This window comes from Colossoma macropomum, unplaced genomic scaffold, assembly GCF_904425465.1.
Source record: "Colossoma macropomum unplaced genomic scaffold, Colossoma_macropomum, whole genome shotgun sequence".
In the NCBI taxonomy this organism is placed as follows: Eukaryota; Metazoa; Chordata; class Actinopteri; order Characiformes; family Serrasalmidae; genus Colossoma; species Colossoma macropomum.
Genome location: NW_023494793.1, coordinates 5,160,955 through 5,182,031, shown reverse-complemented (window position 1 = coordinate 5,182,031; position 21,077 = coordinate 5,160,955). Strand labels below are relative to the sequence as shown.

At 39.1% G+C, this 21,077-nt stretch overlaps 1 protein-coding gene across 4 annotated transcripts in view; it reads right to left on the bottom strand.

Annotated features, from left to right (window-relative positions):
- Positions 1 to 261: 261 nt before the first annotated feature.
- The window catches only part of rassf2a (Ras association domain family member 2a), a 34,774-nt gene continuing 13,958 nt past the window's right edge, over positions 262 to 21,077 (bottom strand). For all 4 annotated transcript variants that reach the window (XM_036578265.1, XM_036578269.1, XM_036578268.1 and 1 more), the window contains exons 2-10: positions 15,119 to 15,205; positions 12,199 to 12,274; positions 11,092 to 11,243; positions 6,877 to 6,974; positions 6,025 to 6,167; positions 5,636 to 5,789; positions 5,325 to 5,446; positions 3,720 to 3,817; positions 262 to 3,492 (exon numbers count right to left, since the gene is read on the bottom strand). In XM_036578265.1, coding sequence (XP_036434158.1) covers positions 3,423 to 3,492; positions 3,720 to 3,817; positions 5,325 to 5,446; positions 5,636 to 5,789; positions 6,025 to 6,167; positions 6,877 to 6,974; positions 11,092 to 11,243; positions 12,199 to 12,274; positions 15,119 to 15,171 — 966 coding nt within the window. In that variant the 5' untranslated portion in view covers positions 15,172 to 15,205 and the 3' untranslated portion in view covers positions 262 to 3,422. The remainder of the gene's footprint in view (positions 3,493 to 3,719; positions 3,818 to 5,324; positions 5,447 to 5,635; positions 5,790 to 6,024; positions 6,168 to 6,876; positions 6,975 to 11,091; positions 11,244 to 12,198; positions 12,275 to 15,118; positions 15,206 to 21,077) is intronic.

The window sequence follows — 21,077 nt, the reverse complement described above, 5'->3', positions numbered from 1 at the left end:
GACTCATAAACCCTAAAACAATGTTGCCAATCTGTGAAGTTTCCACACATTTTACTACATATTTTCTTTATTTACCTTCTTACTATAATATATTTGAGTAGCTTAAAAGTCGGTACTATTTGACATCATATTTTGGCTCCATCCCTCCACTTTTAATCAATAATACATTGACAGAACACCCATATTTTTCAGCTAAATGCTGAATTCAGATTACACCAGGTGTATGATGGTAAAACTGACTTTGACCAAAAGTAAAAGAACTTTCCCATTTCTATTTAGAGATTTTATTTAATTACAATCATCTTTCTCATGTCAGCTTCATTATAAACCAAAGTAGGCATGCTGGGTTGACAGTTTATCTCCAAAAACAGAGGAGGAACTCATGTAAAAAAATGAATCAAATGATTTAAAAAGATAAAAACATTAAAAATTCCTCCTCTCTTACATGTAAAAGCATGCAACACATTCGAATACCCAAACATGCATGCTGTACAAACCAGCGCAGACACACGGGTCATAATCTCCACCCACATTCGCACACGCTGTAAAAAAATGTAATCTGCATACAAACATTTTACACATATTTAAAAATCAGGGGAGGTACACTGGATCGCTTTTACCTCTGCTTCACTCTCTCTCTCTCTCTCTCTCTTCTCTATAACTCACACACCTCAGACTTGCTACATTTCCTTATTAGCTCATAAACAATCATCGCAAACCGTCAATGTGCTTCAGTCAGTAACAGAACAAGTTTACTGTGTCCAACAACAACCGTGTCCAACACATAAACACACTTCACATTGAAGATAATCACTGCCAAACTGAATTCTGCCAGATAAGGAGTTCACTTGTGTGTTTTATTGTGCTTATCACTGGACGTTTCTTACATCTGTGGCATTTAATTGACCCTACAGGCTCCCTGGATCAATCAAGTGTGCTTTTATATCTTGTGCCTTTAGGAGGCGCCGACATTTGTGCCACAAGTCAGTAAAGTAAATATGTCTAGTTGATATAACCAGTGGTTGGTATAGTGTAGTGGGTGATACCCCAGACGTTATAAAGGAGGAGGCAGTTCACTGGGTGGAAAATTAATGGAAAAGTTCGTAATGCTCTACATGACGTCAGTTTATGGTGAAAGTCTCAAACTTCATCAACTTACTGGTTAAGCTGCATGCGGAAAAAGCCCCCCTCATTGTGGAGATATGTGCATGCGCAGCAGCCAGAACAAGCTGAAAAAATGTGTTTTTGTGTTATTTGAGCCAAACGCTGCACACTATTTGCTGTTTTGGTCAGATTTTAGCAGTGATTTCAAATGTTTTTGAGACATTCACTTGGCTTTTACTTAGGGGGGTCTATAGGTCTCTTCACATTCCAAAAGACAGGAGTCTGATCTTGTATGGGTGCCTGGATGGCCATGAAGTGGACAGACTATCCTATAAGGACTTTGGTGAAACCACAGCTAGTTTAAGGGGAGCCTGGCCACTTCCTATTTCTTCCATTATATCAAATGAGATGACAGAAAACACTAGAGGGCGCCTGTGAGCAAGTGCTTGATGAATGTGTGACTGGAGCATCTTTATGTTTGGAAAGCAGAAGGACGTGTTACATTAAAACATCAAAGAAAATTTACCAGTATCTTTCCATTTTTCGACAGCAAACAGGTTTTGGGCAGTAGGATACTAGTATTAGTTCTAGTGAGTGCTGATTGGTTGGCATTACTGTTACTGAGTACTGACTGGCGAGCTGATTAGCTCACTGGCTGAGTAAAGCGGTTTGCGCTCACTGACATCATCAACACACATGAAGCACTGTTAGAAAGTCCTGTAACTGCAGGTCAAAAGTGATCGAAAATATGACAGCAGTGTAGAAATATTTTATGCTGTTCTGTGTTGAGAAAATTAGTCTATATTTCTGTTCAAAAATCTACAAAATACAGTTTTGCACAAAAGCTCCCTAGGAACCCATTCATTTTGGACTTGCTCAGGAGCGCCCTCTAGCATCTGACAAACCCTAAAGACATTACTGAGTGGTAATTCTCCTCACTAGAAATTCTCTGGTAATACTGCTGGTAACTAAAGCAGGGCCCAGTGTATCAAAAATAGCGGACGCTGTCAAAGGTTGATGCGAGATTCTTGCAGGGTTTTGCGACAGTGTTTTGACCTAAAACGTCTCGTTAATCCATTTATTTTAATTCAATCGCGGCGGAGGGGTACATGCTGGACACTGTAAGGCAAAATAGTCCCCAAAGAAAACATATTTTTTCATATTTTCCACTATTTTGCCATCTTCAACATTCCTATAAAAACTTCATGTGTCGGTTCACTGGTGGTTTCGTAAATAAAATGGCTATATTTGTGTTGTAGACATTGTGACCGCTGGTTCCCATCACCACCACTGTAGCTAAAGAAACTGGAGTCTGTAAGCTTCTCAACAATAAAGCGTTTCATATTAAACCACTCTGATTGACTTTACATTGCAACAATGGAATTATGCAAAAAAAAATGTAAAAATCAGTGGCCTTCCCTTTTAACTGAATGGTCTTTAACGGTTCTACGTCAGCGCCCACCTCTCCAGCCTAACCGTGTCTGGCCATACTGCTCTACAGGCGAGCATTAACTTTTCATGCAAGTTTAGTCGTATGTACGAGTTCAAGCTTAACGTGTCCAGATCATTCTTTGTGGGGACGGATTAGCAAATCCTGGGTTTCCCAACACACACACACACAAATAAACACACATCGCCCACCCCTTAGACCCCCCCATTCACGCACCATACATATATTCTGTTACATGATTAGCGTTATCACTAACGTTAACTTTTCCAAATAATGGTCCCTCTTCAGATCTGTCTTATGAAATAGAAGAGATAGCAGGTACTTCAAGCTGCTTCTCTGGCTTCTTTTTCTTTCATCATTGATCCACTTTATGTGGACTTACAATTAATTATGATTCTGATATTAATGTGGCCAAACTTATCACTCCACCTGTCTAACTTAGCTATCAAAAAAGACTACAACCTAACAAATTACACCAAATCTCAATTTCTGACTGTACTTCTCCTTTGGCCCTTATTATTTCAACCCAATGAAGTCCAGATAGGTTGTATGGGCTGTGTGACGTCTAGCAAATCTAACAAAATCTAGTATTGGCCAATGAATTATAAATCTGTGCTGGTCTAAGGCCCTCTAGTGGCATGTGCCTAGTACCGTCCCTGGCTAAGTCTGCTACTCTTTACCCTGAAAAATGTACCATGACTCCATATACGTGACATTATGGTGGAAGTAAAGTGGATCCCGGAGTATTTTATGCTGACAACCACTTCAGGACGGAGCAAATGAACCAAACAGAAGGCTGCGGCTCTTTCACAGTCAGACAACCAGCACAAGGGTGCTGAGGGGAACGAGCGCTGGTGGATTAGGAGCTTCACATACAAGTGGAACCATCCGGTAAGCACTGCAACTGCTTCTCAATGATATACCGCAGGTACTTGTACCTAAAAGAGAAACAGAGAGAAAGTTCAGTAAATTACAAATGCTCTAATTAGAATATTTGACCAGGCTGGACTAATAAACACTAAAATAGGGGCAGTCAGAAAATATGAATACTACTTTTACAAAGCAATAGACATGTCAGATAACCTGAAGAGCAACTCTGTGTAGCTGTACCATAAGGTTCAACCTTACATCAATGCCTAAATAGGTCTCTTCAGGTGAACTGTACCTTCGTTTGAGCTTCTGCACCTCCCTGTCCTCTTCCTCCTTCAGTTTGGTAATGAAACTCTGCAGCACGGGCATTTCAAATTTAATGTACTGCGCCACCTAGAGCAAGGAGAGCACATAACCACAGTTAAAGGGCCCATATCCTGCATTTGTCTTGTATTTAATTTGTCCCCTCTGAGGTCCACTTGTAATGTTTGTGTGGGTTGCAGCAAAAACAGCCATAATTTGTTTTGCCTGACCTCTTTTTATCCTTTAGAATTAACCAGACTGTTTTTGTTACCTCTAAGACATATATGAAAATGACCTCTGTTCTGATTGGCTGTTCTCTAGAGCACTCAGAGCTGAGACACTCCTTTTAACCTCAGCATGAAAGGGCAGGACTAAATTGCTGCAGGCTGAATAATCGGATGTATGTAGGTGCCTTGGTTTTTGTGACATCACAAAAACAGTGAATTCAAAACAGCTTCATTTTCGTTTATGGACCGTATGGACTGGGTATGTTTGGAAGCTTTAACATGTTTACAGACTAAATGAATCTCAAGGAGTGAGGAAAATTCAGTTTTCTATGATATGGGCCTTTTAATATCTTACAAGTCAATAAAATTACACCTCAAGGATCAAACCAAATCCACGAAATCTGCCTTTCTCTCCGTCTCACTCGTTTAAGGAGAGGTATAGCACCCCCTATTGGACACAGCTGAAACTGAGTTAAAATGAATCAATCCCTAGCTGATTTAAAACACAATCATAGTTTACTTAGGCTAAAACATTCGTTATAGATAAAGCTGTTGGCTCTGGTATGAAGAAAAGCACAGAGCATAGTATATTTAAATGCAACACTAACAATCTTATTTACATCAGTATGTATGAAAAGAAGATTTTGATGTAGTATGTCAAGACTGTTGAGGTTTTAAAAAGCAAAACAGCCTGTTTTGAACAGCCTGTTTGATGTCACAAAAAACAATACATTACTATATCTGCCCATTCAGGCTGCAGCCTACTAGCACTTATTAACACTGACGATATAAGGAGTGTTTCATTCTGGACTGCTTTCTGAATGAGGCAACCAATCAGAACAGGGACTCTGATAAACATAAAGAGAGGTTGGAAATGTTCATAAATGTTTTTCGTACATAAAAGCACATATTCTTCTCAAATAAAAGTGTAGGATACCATTGTGTGCAAAAGTTTGGGCGTTCCAGTCAAATTACATTTAATTTTGAAATTACATTTGAGCAAAAATAAGTGAACATATCCTCTACAGAGAACACAGTTTTGCATATTTTAATGCACAACTGTTACTGTTTATTTGCTGAATTTGACAAACTGGAGAAAAATAAAACATAAAATGTGACCAGTGCAAAAGGTTTATGTTTTATGTCTTATTTTTTTCAACATGTTAAAGCAAATACATAAATATTATGTGCTAAAACTGCAGAAAATTGTCATGTTTAAGTGTCTTCTCTGTAGAGGATGTGTTGACTTGTTTTCACTTAGAAAATCAACAGAACATAATTTGACCAGGGATGCTGTTTGGCCCATTTAAACATTCACTGCATCACCAACACTCTCACTCATTCTTTCACACATATACACAGGAACTCACATCGTATGTGACCTCCTCTCCCAGGTCCTGCTCCATGAGGAAGATTTTGCAGACCTGCTCACACGGCCCCTGCAGTATCCTCAACACCAGAGGGTGATCAGTGCGCTTCAGCTGAACTCGCTCTGAAACACACATATGCACACACATAAGATGCCAAAAGATAACCTGTTTAAAAAGTGAGGACAGGAACGGACACTGAAATATTGTAAACATAACATGGCCTATAAATCTATTTCAGGCTGCACTGCTGAGCTCTGTCCACCAGGTGGCAGCCATTTACACAGTATCAGGTTTTCTGTAAAGACACTGACCTCCGCTGGCATGGACGAGGTAGAGAGCGAAGTCATCGGGGCTGTTTTCAATCTTAAACTTGTTGAGCAACACGCGCAGCACCTGTGGCGTCGTCATGCAGCTGTTTATCCTCACGTTAGTCACGGAGCCGTACGCTGGAGTGAACACAGCCGTCTGGAGCAGAGAAGAGAGAGAGAAAGAAAATTAATATTAAATTTAAAAAGAAAAACACTTTTCTCTTATTTAGGCTAATGTTTATGTTAACCTCTTTGGTAATAATGTAATATTCAGGTAAGTGAAAGAGAGGGAAAAACATAACCATATAAATATGAGAGAAATAAATGCAATTTCATCATTGCTTTATTCAAACGTGTCAGTGATGCAGCTCCCACACACGATTCTGATCCACCTTGTGGTTGTAGAAGTGGCCATTGATGGAGAATCTGTGCCTTCTGATTCGCCGCTGGTCGCTAGGAGACCGCTTGTTACCCCGCCTCAAAACACCCGCATCACTTTTGGTCCTCAGGAGCTGAGAAGAGGCATCAATGACATCTGAGAGGGAGAGAGAGAGAGAGAGAGAGAGAGAGAGAGAAGAAGAAGAAGACCGTGGAGAGAGAGGATAAAGGAGTGAGAGAGAGCAGAGAAAGAAAGGAGAGAGAGGAAGCATGTGGGAAAAAAAAGCATAAGAAAAAGAGAAGGAGAAAGAGGGCGAGGGGAGAAAAAGAGAGCAAGTAGGAGCAAAAAAGAGCAAAAGAAAAAGTGAGAAGGAGAAAGAGAGCAAGGGAGAGAGAAAGAGAGAGACAGAGGGAGAACCAGGGAGAGAGAAAGAGGGAAAAGAGAAGGAGAAAGAAAGCAAGGGAGACAGAGAGAGAGAAAGAGGAAAAAAGATAAGAGAAAGAGAGAGAGAGAGAGAGAGAGAGAGAGAGGGAGAGAGAGAGAGAGAGAGAGAGAGAGAGAGAGAAGGAGAGAAGTGGGAGAGAGAGAGAAAGAGAGAGGTGGGAGAGAGAGAGAGGAAGAGAGAGAGAGAGAGGAGAGAGGAGAGAGGAGAGAGAGAGAGAGAGAGAGAGAGAGGAGAGAGAGAGAGAGAGAGAGAGAGAGGAGAGAGAGAGAGAGGGAGAGAGATTGAGAAGGAGATAAGCTAAGCTGATGTGAATGGTGTATTCTCTGTAGTGCTGCTCTGTACAGTGATCCTAATTTACTGGTGTAATGAACAGTTGATGAACAGTGATTTGAGACAAAGTGTTTCCAGACTGACACCCACCTTCTTCTTCCTCATCCTCCTTCGCTGTGCTGTTGTCTGATTGGTTTTCTGCTTCTGTCACCTCGACAGGAGGCGGAGCCTGTTTCTGAGCCTCACCGCTACAATAAGCATGAGAGGAAAGCACATTACTCAAGGCCAACAGAATCATCCATCTTGTGTCACAGGACGTGGATAAATGCGGAGTTTGTTTGTGTTTATAATGTTTATATCCACTGTCAGGAATTTCCTCACTGCGTACATCCCAGGAGGAGCTCTTTACAGAAAGCACCACCAGTGATGGTGCTGATAGGCCCTAGTACTTCACTCTTGCAGTTTTCTGCATTTGGTTTAAAACATTTAAGGAAACATTCCAGCATTTCTCAACAGGAACTCTGTCTGCAGATAACTGTCGACTATCACAGACAGTATCTGCACTGCATTTCCTCGTGTTTAGAAAAGAACAGAAAACACTTTGACACCCACCACCAACAAGAAGCTGCTGAATTCTGCAAACCTGTTTAAAACGTGGGACTAACTAATTCTAAAGGAATTGTTTGACAAAAGAAAATCACAATTACAGTTTTTCAGGTTTCCCCAGCTATAGTCAATCAGCCAAGACATGTTTGGTCCAAACAACAGAAGTCAATAGTCACCCAAATCCTTTCCATAAATGCATCTGCAAAACTTCTTTTAAACTCTCTCAATCCACAGCCAGGTCTTCATTAAAGTTGTGTAGACTTCCTAATGTGGTTTAGGACTTTCTGTGAACTCAAAATTTTACTGTGTAGTTGAAGGCTATGGACACTTCAGACTCTTAACCTCATATTCTCCAGGGTATATTTTTGTTTTTCCATCTGAATTTACGTGACCAAATCGTAAGGCAAATCATTCAGTAACTGCATGAAATAAATTTAATTTTTTATTTTATTTATTTTTTGTTAAAGCTCCCCTCAAACGTACAGAACTTGTTTCATGATCATACACATATTGCTATATGCTTACAATTTACTGCTGAAAGCCAAAAATCTTAGCTCTTTGTATTTTTTTTATAAAAATAATTTTTACAGAGCAGATCACTGAAGAGACGCCATCTGTTTATAGTTTATAGCCCAGATTTGTGGAAAAATGCGTCGACTTTCAGTAGAAAAAAAATGGAGAGTTCAGCTTCTTTTATTATAAGGGTTAAAATTACATCACCCATCCATTTGACTGGAAAGAAGACAGTTACAGCTCTCAAATGAGACCCACCTTTTGAATGTAGCTTATGAAATATGAAAGTTATGAAGAATATGATGAAACGTGTTTTAAAATTACCGGTGGTCTCGAGCTGAAAAGATTAAATGGCTAACTGAGGTGATCAGCAACACAGTGACTTTTTGTTCATTTTTACAGCTCACAGTAAGTCAGTTTGTGCTCTTATCCACATCAACAAGTCTTTTGTACCTTAATGAAGAGCTGGATGCAGCTTGAGTGGGTTGAGAGATGTTTTGTGGATGTATTTACAGAAAAGATGGTCTGATAGCTCCAGTGTTAACATAACGAACTAAATTTGGACACCAAACAAGCACAGGAAAACACATAACATCACTGTCTGTGGTCACTGATGGTATGACACAGAAGTGGGATACAGATTAGGCTGAAAAGCACTGAAATATTACTTTCATAATGTACTAAGAAGCATCTAAGAATCATCCGTGTATATCTAACTTCTGAGAAGGATTTCAGAGCTTCACCTATTTTTAACATTTCAGTCTGTATGCAGAAGTAGCATCTCCATAGAAACCGCTCTACTTTTCATAGCGCGTCCTTTTCCAGAACGTTCTTCACTCCTTCACAGCTGATCAGACACAGAATGCTTTCTGCAATGCCGTTTGTTTCCATAGCAACTCCAGCTGAGTCACTGGCCATGCTGTTGACATTTCAGCCGTCGAACCGAACCGCCATGAAAGTCTTTTTCGGCCTGTGTTGATCCCATTTGTTGTATCTAATGGTTTTGTGGGCCGACAAGCTTTTTGTCCACTTTTGAAAAAGCTGGTCTCAAACACAAACATGTCTAGGAGAATAGAACCTGTTTTATTTGATGCGTGTGGGCCAACAGAAATGTTGCACTGAGTTATTACTGACCTGTGAGTCAAGAGAGAGAGAGAGAGAGCAAAAAGAACCCATAACAGACATTTGGGGCAGATTTCAAACTTTGTGTCTGATCAGCTGTGAGGGAGTGAAGAACTTTTTTTCTAAGAAGTCTTCAGTGGTGCTACTGGAGGTAATCTGTCTAATTGCGTTCATACTGCTGTTTATAAAGTAATAATGTCCTCAAAGTATATACCGCTGTCCAAAAGTGTAGAATCAGTGTTATCAATAATATAAAATCAATTTGATTGCAGAAACTAGGATGGTCTAAATAAAAAGTAAGAAACGGTAGATGTGTCCAGTTGTAACAGAGCTGTAGACAACTTCTGAAGGACGGAGAAAGCTGTAGAACACCCAGAATGAAGTTCAATAAAATCAATACCCAGAATTCATTATATTTCAGAAGTGGAGATTAAATATCAAAGCAGATAACTTTACCTAGAAAAATGTACTGCAGTAGAAATTGCAGTATATAAAAGCAATAAGGGTGTTCTTACTCCCTTCCCTGTGATTACATCGCAGTAAAGAACAGCCTCAAGCGGCTTACTGCTTTTATAAGACGGCGGCCAACATAAAATATGATAAAATACACAATTTTTCAGAAAATAATTTAAGTTATTCCTAACAATAATCAACATAAACAAGTATTCCGCCAATAAATGTAGTTCCTTTAGAGTTTGGTATCGTTAACAACCATGTACCACTGAATGAGGAGAACGTTTGGTCGCCCATCACTATGTACTGCGGTCATTTCATTAACTTTTTGTTGTATAACAATGAACATATGATAACTCAGCACTGTTTAATGCAAAAACCGTCACCCCTATAAGTACTTTTTGGTCACCAATCACCACTGCAAGTCTTATTTAGCACCAATCCAGCAGCGCCCCTCTTCTCACACTGGGGCTGAATTTCAAACAGCTCCCTGCTCCCTACATGTAGTGCACTATGTAGGCGTTTACATACTGGATCCTGCAGCCCAACTGTGCAAAACATAGCTAGGAAACCGTCATTTGGGACTCAGACACATCCACACTCGATAAAAGATGCACTATTTGTCTGTAGAGGCTAGAATTTCTAAACTTTCATAGCTAGAACACTATTTAGGGAGTATGAAGTCATTTGAGATTCAGCCTGGATTTGACGTGACTTCTGACTGAAACACGGACATTTGAAGTGTGTAAGACATTTTTAGACCATCAGAGATTTTCAGATGTGTGGTTTTACAGTTAATCACGTACGTAAGTACTTTAAATTAAGCCTGTGATGTTAATGATGGAGTTGTTTAGCCTGTTAGCTATCTTTTAGCTTGTTAGCTAGCTGACCAACCTAGTACTAGTTAAGAATATAAGTTTCCAGCTGCTCAGTTTAAACAAAAACGGGTCTTACTTCATCAGTACACTCAGTGGTCCATGCAAGCAGCATAAGAGTCAAAGATTATTCCATTAACAGCACAAGGGTTTTTCGTGCCGTGGCGCAGTGATACACAGTTCAGTTGTGAGGTGGTCATTGGTGTGCATGTGTCGTGGATTTGACTTCAAACGTGGCTCATCAGATTTTAGGACCAGTTTTATAATATCATTTCTTAACTTCTTGTTCACAAAATTGATGAAACATTAAAATTATTCTCCTGGACACCCTGGACAGGTTGCCACTCCATCACAGGGCAGACACAAAAACATATAAGTCACTTCTAGGGGCAATTTAGCATCTCCAACTGGCCTGACAGCATAGACTGTGGGAAAAACAGGAGCACCCAGAGGAAACTCATGCAAACATGGGGAGAACATGCAAACACAGAAGGGGCTCTGGTCGCCTGGCCAGGGAATTGAACCCAGGCTTTCTCACTGTATTTTTCTATATTAACAACTTTACTTAAAGCAAATTCTTACATTTTACAGGGTTTATGGTTATTTGTATTTATTCTGATGTTATATAGTGTTTTTTTAAAGGCAAAACACTCCCGAAATAAACGGCTTTAACACTTGCACAAATACCCTGTGTGCGTGTGTGTGGGTGCGTTTGTGTGTGTGTGTGTGTGCGTGTGAGGTTCTAATTTTATGTATATATATGTGATATGTGCGTGAGTGTGGTTTATGTTCTGACCTCTGGTTATCCAGGTTACAGCCTGAGTGCCAGGATGTGGAGGAGGGAGGTGGTCTGATGCGCTCGTTGTCATCCTGCATCTGCAATCTGATTGGTCGACGCAAACCCCAGGAGATATTGAGAAGGCCCTCAACAATCAACTCGCCTTCTTCCTGCAGAGAACATAATTAGGCCATGATGCACACACACACAAACACTGGCACCCCTACAGTGAAACACCATCTCTACAGTTAAGTCAATAACTCATTAACCCAAATAAAAGAGTCAGAAATAAAGCCTATAATCAGCAATTATTTCAATAGGACAGCAGAGCATTATTAGATTATTATACACAGTCCTGAAATACACATATTACCATATTATTATTATTATGTGGTGTTGGTAAACACTAATACAGCAACTCAGCGTTATTATTATTCAAAAGGGAATTTTTACTGATTTTTAAAAATGTCTGCATAACACATGAAACAAGATGTAAACTGAGTCTGAATTGTTCATGGTGGTGATAGGAACCAGACGTCTGAAGAGTTTAATGCTACTCACACAAAGCTATTACATGAAAAAGGTACAAATATTATACAATAATGGAAGAAGGGCATATAAACACTCAAAAGACGTGCTGGTTCACTAATGGTTTGGGATAGTAAATAATATGGCTATATTTGCGTTGTAGACATCATGACTCCTGGTTCCTATCACCACCACTGTAAAGAAATCTGAGCCATTTTCTCTACAATTAACGATTACATATCAAACCACTCCGAATGACTTTGTTTACATCTCAGTGACTGAATTATGCAGAAATTATGACAAATCGATAGAATTCCCCTTAAATGCTCTGAACCCGGGAACTGTATTTGTCTCTAAAATCAGTGCATTTGTTCTTTGTGAGGTTAAACAGAGCCTAAAATCTCAGCTGGCACAGAATGCAGTTTAAATTGTGCACAAAAACACTCTTATATTCACACCCTCAGCCTCCAGTCACAGACAGCTATTACTCCCCAGAGACGGGTGAATTATTAAGCAGGGACAGTGGGGGTCAAACTGAACCGCATTTCAGACAAAGAGGGGCAGAAGAAGTGCGTGAGTGGGTAACCTCTTTCTTACCTCTCTGTGTCTGAGCTGCAGGTTCTGTCCTTCATAGTAAAGGTTGTAGGTCTTCAGGTGTGAGAGGACACTGCTCCTGCAAAAAATGTACCACAGCTTTAATCATCTGTATATTCGGCTCAGGAGGTTTTCTGAACAGTTGTGTGTTCATATTCATACTGTACAGAAAAGGTAGTATATTTAAGCAATAGAACATGAGAGGGAGCGTGTTATCGCAAAATAACATCACATGATGACCTTGAGTGTTCTGTTGCTTTTATACAACAGTTAAATAAATAAAGTAAGGAAATTAATAAACTGGGCCGTCAACGTGCCGTTTAATATGTATTTAATGTCAGCAGTTCCTTCTGCCAAATTATAGTTCCTTAACAAGCAGCTTGTTGCTCCGTCAGAGTAACGAACTCCGCTCACTCGCTGCACAGCCGGCAGTTCGTTCTCCAGCTCCTTACACTAAATTCCCAAATTGTCATCACTGAGCAGCTTTTCAGTCGGCAGCTGTGACAGAAGAACAGCTAAACAACCTGGAATCAGCCAGAAATGAACCCAAATACAATTCGCCAAACGTGTAGTCTGATCTTCAGAGTCTGACCAAATCAGACTGAGCCATAAAACTGCTGCAATATCAAGTTTAGTTCAGCTTTGTCATTTTTTGCCAGATCAGTATTAATGTTGTTTTGTTCCAGCCAGTCTGTAAAGCATCTTACAGCCCGTTTAGTTTGGCGAATGGTATTGGGTTCATTTCTGGCTGATTCCTGGTTGTTCAACTGTTCTTCTGTCTCAGCTGCCGACTGAAAAGCTGCTCAGTGGTGACAGTTTGGGAATTTAGTGTAGTCTCATCTTCAGAGTCTGACCAAATCGGCTGTCGGTCAAATGTGATCTTAAAAGTGTCCATTTTCTGTTTGTGGCAAAGTAAGAAGTAAAAACGTTCAAATGGCTCGAGCGTCTCCTACAGCTGTCAAAGTCGTTGCTTAGCAACAGCTTCTCAGCGGAGTGAAACCGTGTTTATGAAAAAAACGTGATGTTATGGCGAAATAACAGCACGGTTAGAACGCTTCTCAACCAATCAGCTTGCGTGGCCGGAACTAACTGTTGTATGATTGCTAATAGTTATCAGCTACACGTTTGCTTCGATTTAAATGGAGAGTTAAATGAAATATATGAAACAGACAGTGCCAGTCCTAAAATTTGATTGGTTGAATCGTGTTCAAAGCTGCTGTAAAATAATGAATATATGCAAATCTATCACCACCTTACAACAACCTCATTCAGTATTAATTCATCGTTATGTTGTTCGGACATTAAGTTCCTTAAGTGTACTGAAAGATGTACTAAAAAGAGACTGGTTTTGTTTAAACTTCTTTGCTTAACATCTATCAGGGAGGCAGACGGCTTCTTTCATTAATATCTGTGGCTTAAAATTTTATGATTTACTGTAAAACTGAAACATGCAAAGTAAAGAATATGTTACTTAGAAAAGTCACATATCGTCGCTGTCAAAAGAAAAACAAGTATTTCCAAAATGGTAACTTTACAAGAGAAGGTAAAAACAATCTGAACAATCTTTTTCCAAGTGAATTTAGAGCATTTCTATTGGTCCAATCATCATAAAGTTTTCACATGACATAAAGGAGAGCTGGTGTGTTGAAATGGTGTAGAAAAATAAAAATCGACAAAAATGGACATGGTTTTCTTTTGACAGCGATGATATATTGTCCTTGTGATGTGTATGAAAACCCCATGTTTACAAGAAATAACATTTTTTTTTATGTAATACCACATTTTTAACATGTGAAGTGAACAAAAACCACGTTTCAAGTGTCCACGTTTTTATTAGATCTTTCTGAGGCAGTGTTAAACCAGACGTGGAAAAACGAATATGTGAGGCCTTTCATGCTAACATTACAGAGAAAACCACATAGAGAAGTTAGCATTATAGTTGTAACAGTAATTTGATTAGAAAAAGCTGCTTTTAGCTACTTGTGATGGTGAAGGTTTCTGCTCAAACAAGGCTATATTATGATATGTTTATGAAATGACTGCAATATACAGCTGGTAATTTAAAGTTCTTCCTTGTTCAATCAGCAGTCCTCAACTACTAAGCAATGACAGGAGGACCTACAAAGGACCTATTACATTTCTTAGTGGAATAGCTATGTAATGTGATTAAATAATTTATTCAGTGAACGATTGTGCATGCTGTCAACATTTTATAGAAACAATAAGCCACTTGAGGAAGTGCTTTAAAGTGATTTTACCATGGGTACCTTGCAGTTTCATGTTGTGCATAAGTACAAGCCTAACCCATTAAAATCACTGTAAAGCAGGGCTTCTCGTGGTTAACTGCTTTATTACACAATTCTTTCCTAACTTCAAATGCAGTCGGTCAGCAAAGTCATCTTCGGTGTCTGAAGTAGCAGATTCTTTAGTTTCACAATTCGTAGTTAACAAATAATGGAAGCTTATGTACACCAGTTAGCATGGTGCTAACCACATGCCTAAATCATCACTACATAAAACAGATAAAAGTGAATCACATAGCTTAGAACAGTGAGTCATGCAGTATCAGAAACCACAAAATCAAGTCTATTAGAGATACTGAACAACTCCACACGGTTTGAGGCGAGTGTGTGGTAACCTGCAGTTAGCATGGGATAAACTTCTATTAGTTGTAAGCTACATTAGCCTTGTAGCTCCAGTATAAAACTAAAGGAGCAAACGACACCAAACTTCTCTTGGCTGATTGAGTATATTTGGCATGTGGGGAGACAAATGTGTGAATTAAACTGTTTGCCGAACTTCAGCTTTGAAAATATCTGCATTCAGAGCCGTTTTCTAAGAGTCAGAGTGCATATCTGAGTGTGCTGAGAACTGCATATGTGTGAACGTAAGAGTGAGAGATGCATGATGAATGAAGACTCACTTGCTGATGTATTTATTCTCTCCAACCTGCACTCCATCACGCCTGTCATCCATCTTCTTAACTCCAACACAACTGCATGAGTGAAAACTGGAGAGAAAGACAGAGATTTTTTTTTTCAAGTGAAGCAAGTTACGAGGAAATGTTTTCACAGCTGTCGTGTTTATACTGTTAACCCCTTAAACACAAATCATAAGCAAACAGAAGAAGAAGGCGGTCAAAGGCAAAGCTTCTGCATATTTATTCACACATCTAGATAAACGCTTTGAAGGAACAGCTCAGTCAAAAACAGCTAACGTTGCTAATGATCAATCAAAGCCAACCTCCACTAATTAATGTGACATCATGCTGACTGGTGCTATTACAGTCCACTCATTGTTAGCCACATAACTACAGACCTTAGGGTGTGTTTACATTACACAATTACATTGTGTGGCACAAATCAGATGTTTTTAGAGCTGTGTGGACACAAATCTGATCTTTTCAAATTAGAATCTTTTGAATCCGAGCCACTTTTATATGTGGTCCTAGATCAGATACATATCTGATTCATGACCTTACCGAGAACTCTGACATTAGAATTCATGTAGTTTTTATTCACCATCATTCACTGTTGATGTGGCAGCTAACCTGAAGTCAGTGTCTGTAAACCAGGGCCATATTAAAAAATCTCAACAAATCTGTGGCCCACGGAAGCCCAGAGAGGCCATGAGGTAGTTATAATTTTCTGGATTGTTATTTTGAAATAACAAGTTACTTATCTTGCTATCTCGAGATAACAGAAGTTGTTATCTTAAGACAACGAGTTAATTATCTTGTGATCTCAAGATAAAGTTGTTATCTTGAGATGATGAGTTATTTGTCTTGTTATTTCAAGATAGCACAATTGTTATCTTGAAATAACGAGTTACTTATCTTGTTATCTCAAGATGACAATCCAGAAAAGTACAGCAACAGCTCATGGCCTCTCCGGACTTGTGCAGTGGGCCAGCTGTGTATATTTTATTTTTACTTAACATTTTGCCAGGACCCCAACTGGACATTGTTTGTTTTAAAATATGCCAAAAAATAGGCATTGAATACTTGAACTATTTAAAAATAATTTTAAATAAAAACAAAATTTTTACATAAAACAATAGGCTACATTAGCTGCAGATCACTGCTAAACCTGTTTAAATGTCCCCAGTGTACAGTAGGTTTTTGAAACTGCCCATTTGAACTAGACACCTGGCATCTTTTTGTGGTGCAGTCCCACGAAGGGGTGGGGATGGGAGCACAAATTACATTGCAGTGCATGCTGGGAACTGTAGTGCAGTTCATGGTAAAATGGGCGAATATTAATAGAAAATTAAAATAATTTTGTGGGCCGGATAGGATTGTGTCACGGGCCTGACTTTCAGGATGCAGGTTTGTTCACATTAATGGCAGATTTGAGTCACTTATCTATACAAATGTGAACCATCATATTAAAAAGATCAGATCACAGCAAAAAAAAACTTTTCTTTGCTAATACTGATATTGAAACTCTCAGTATCGGCCAATACTGATCAGATTTTTTTCCTTTAATCTACGGCACTTTAAAATTTGCTATTTTTAATTAAAGTGTTTTATGTACGATCTAAAATCTTAAAAAAAAAGAGTATTATGCTAAAAGTCACTCTAGAACCCTCACAGAAAGAACTTCACTAACAACACCACATCACTCAGTATAAGTTAGTGCTGTTTCAGGACAGATTTGTTACAGGATTGAATCACAGTCTTTTTGTATGTCCCAAATCCTAACCAGCATTTCCTGCTGATATCTGCCCGATACAGATAAAGGTATTACATTAGTGCCGTCTATAGTAATTAGAAAGAGTCTTAAGACTGATAACTGCACAAACAGCCAGGGTTTTAAAGGGTTAATGAATCTTGTGAGTAAACGTCAGTGGCACCAAACAGAGACAGAAACAGACTAAACTCAATAATCACTTCCTATTTCTTAAACTTCAAGGAAGCGCTTCTTACGAAAACTAGGTCAGACAGTGAAGAGGGAGTTAAAGAGGAACAAACAAAAAACAAGCTAAACAATGCAGTTCGCATTCTTAATGACCCCAGTGACCCACTGAATGGAGTGTAGATCTGCCAGCCCCCCAAATCCCCCCAACGCCAACACATCTACACCACCCACCTCACATTCCAAAAAAACAAGCACAAAACCACATGGCAGCCCACACCTACAGCTGTATGCAGACGTTTGGCCTTCAATGGTCAAATTACAAATTATTGCTTTGTTAATTTACAACACATCCTTTGCAGAGAACACGCTTCAGCACATTTTAATACACAATTATAGTTTATTTGCTGAATTTAACATTGTGGAGAAGATAAACATAAAACAAGGCCTGTCAAATCTTATATTTTGTTTTATTTTTTCCAACATGTTAGACTCATAAATTGAAGCACATAAATTGAAGTTGTGCTTTAAAATTTGCATAAAAATGTCATATTTCAGTGTGTTACCTGCAGAGGATGAGGAACTTATTTTAAAGTTATTATTTTTCTTAGAAAATCAATAAAACATGTGATTTGACCAGAGTGTTCAAACCGTATAACTCAGGCTGTTTTTCACACCTTGTTTGTTTGCTGAAGTCCAAACCAGAGTTTACATTTCATATCACTGTATCTTTCGTTTGGTTCTGTTGGGTTCACACTGCAACAGAAACGGGCCGAGACCCGAGACTTTTGGAGGATCACGGCTCATTTGTTCAGTGTGCCCCCGAGTACGGGTGGAGCGTTCACACCTGTCAAAATGAACCGAATTAAAGAAAAAGATTTGATTGGCCCCACCAAACAAGGTAAGGGTGAAAGCAGCCTCAGTGTGGGTCAGAAGAGCAGGGGGAAAAAGCTAGAGTGGACAGAAGACAGGAAGAGAGGGGTTACAGATAGAAAGTGTGTGTGTGTGTGTGTGTGAGTGTGTGTGTGTGTGTGTGGGGGGGGGTGTCATGTGCATAAAAGGAGGATCATCTTACATGAGTGTGGAGAGCGAGAGAACAGACCTACTGAGATCACACAACTAAAAACACAGCTCAGAAAAATTAGACAGCACCAGCTAGGAGTCGGCAATATAACGGTATGGTAATGTTATTGTGATACATTACATCACGATACTCTTCTCTGAGTGTATCATGGGTATCATCAGTACTTCTAGAACACTCAAGAACTGGGTCATAAAAAAGATTTAGATCAATTATAGAGTCTGTAACATAACCAGTGTAGAGTAACTGTTTAAACAGTAACAAGAAGCTGTTATTTTGTTCATTTTCTTAACCTGTTTTTTTTATTTTCCTCCTGCTCCTTACATAAACATTTTTTTTTGCTAACATTTAATGTAAAAATCATACATTTTAGAGCCTTTTCATAAATGTGGCATTAATATCATGGCACACACCATGAATGTTATATTTTTCCCACCCTTGAGAGGGACTACAGTCGAATGCAAAAGTCTGAATGCATGGTTTGTTCATTTTCTAAGCAAAAATAAGTTAATCCTCTACAGAGAACACGCTTATGGTATTTTCTGAAAATTTTAGTGTGCAATTTTTATTTATTTGCTGAGTTTAACAGCGAAAAAACAAAAATAAAACATAAAATATAAAATGTGCCATATCTTTCGCACAGGGCTCATTTTAGGTGTCAATTTTCACAGTGTGTTAAATTCAGCATAATATAAAAATGTGCAGAAGTGTGTTCTCTGTGGAGGTTATATTCATTTATTTTCACTTAGGACCCTTAAACATAATCAGGCCTGCGGTGCAATCCTATCCCGCCTGCAAAAGTGTTCTAATTTTCTATTCATATTACCCTCTAACTGGGCAATCTCCCTACACTATACCAATAAGAGTCCCTGGGCAAGACTCCCAACACTACCTTCGCCTACCTGTGTGTAAACTGTAAATCGCTCTGGATAAGAGCGTCTGCCAAATGTAAATGTTTCAAAACGCGCTGCACTACAGTCCCCAGCATGCACTGCGACACAAAGTGCACTCTGAATCTCCTACCCCAACAACAGTTCTGTAGGACGTCTTAATGAACTTGCAGCAAAGGAAGGATGCCGAGTGTCTAGTTCAAGCAAATAGACAGGTTTAAAAGCTACATCCTGGGGACATTTACATTCTGAATATTTCAAATATTCACGTTATATGTCAAGATCTACTACAAGTGTCTGTATTTTGTTGACAATTTGGTGTATTTTAAATAAATAATGGTCCGTTTGGGTCATAGCAAAATTTTAATTAAAAAGGAAATAATAAAAACATTGCCGTTCTCTGGCCCACAGATTTGTTGAGATTTTTAAATATGGCCCTTTTAATGGTTGAGTTTGACACCCCCGACTTACAAAATCAACAAAACATGTCATTTGACCAGGGGCACCCACTGAAAGAAAGAAAGGAAGGAAGGGGGGGAGGCCATGAGTGAAAAGAGAGGATCCTCTTACACGGAGTTTGAAGTGCGTACTGAACCGAATGAAATCAAACAAACAAAAACACAAGAGGACAGAAAAAAAACGCTCAGCACTAGAACCGTCTTATTAGCGCTGCCTGATTTGTTTTCTCTATTTCTGACTGTTTTTTGGATCCAGCACAGCGTTTTTAACCCGATTATCCATTAACAAACCTCAATGTAAGGCGATCAGGTTACAGAGTGTTTAGGCAAAGCTGATAGCCTGTTATTTCTGCTGTAAAGCCGTCACTCCCAACTGCACAGTCTACTGGAAAACCCACACAAGGACACCTAAAACTCGGACAGCTGCACATTCTTACAATTCAACACACAAGAACTACGTCCACTACACTCACACACACACACAGCGATCGGAGGTTCCCCTGGCACGCTGCCAGCACTGCTACTAAGGGTTTCCTTCCTACCCGGCCGAGGGGGGCTACACAGAAGCTTCCGGAAAGAAGGGAGGAGGGGGAGAACAGGTGCAGAACCCATGAGACCTGAACCAATTAAAAGAAGTCTGTTTCTTACTTTGTGTCTGAAGAAAATCTCCTTAAATTTGTACATTAACATCATGTAAAAGGATTTTTTACCAAGCAATTTTGGATCATTGTTGGTCTAATAATCATGAAATGTTCGTACAGAACAAAAAATGATTATAATATTAGTATAGTAAAGTACAATATTATATAGCAAACCTATTATTGTAGGTTAACAGTGGCTTTTTATTCTGGGGTGTCCCTTCATATGTTAATAAGAATCATTTTCACCAACCAAAGTAAATTTGAAATGTGTTTGTAGTGCAAAACAGTAAAAACAAAACTGAACCATATGTAGATAAACCATTTGTCAATCTTGCATTCTAACAACGGCCCACATTTATCAAGCATCTTAGAGTAAGAGCACTGATCTATGATCAGGTCATTTTATTTAGTGTTAGATAAAAAGCATAAGCTGGTCTTAGATAAGTATTATTACTCAAAGACATTTGATAAATAAGGGCTACTATACTGTAAAAACGAGAGGTCAGCTCAACTTAAAATTATATAGTAACTGCTTTTCTTGAGTTTTCTCAACTTGAGTTCACACAACTCAAACTTCTTTGTTGAGTCAAAAGTTCTCCCAGCTGCTGTTTCTAGCTCTGCATCTCAGTTAGATAAACAAAACGAAACTTGCATCTTTTAATTCAATTTCCCCACCAGCTGGCGCTCCTTCTACCACACAGTCCCATCTGGCATATTTTCCTCTTGGGCTTCTGAATATGAACAGCTGTGGCATTGCAGGGATTCAAACTCACAACCTCCTGATGTCAATCATTAGACACTTGCACCACATGAGACGATGCAACACTTTACAGTTAAAACAACACAGATTTTCTCCAGTGTATTAAATATTAATGGACACAAAATCTGAGTTGCTTCATGTGTTCCTGAGTGCTGCAGTGGACTAAGCCGTCACTCCAACAGGAGGTTGTGAGTTT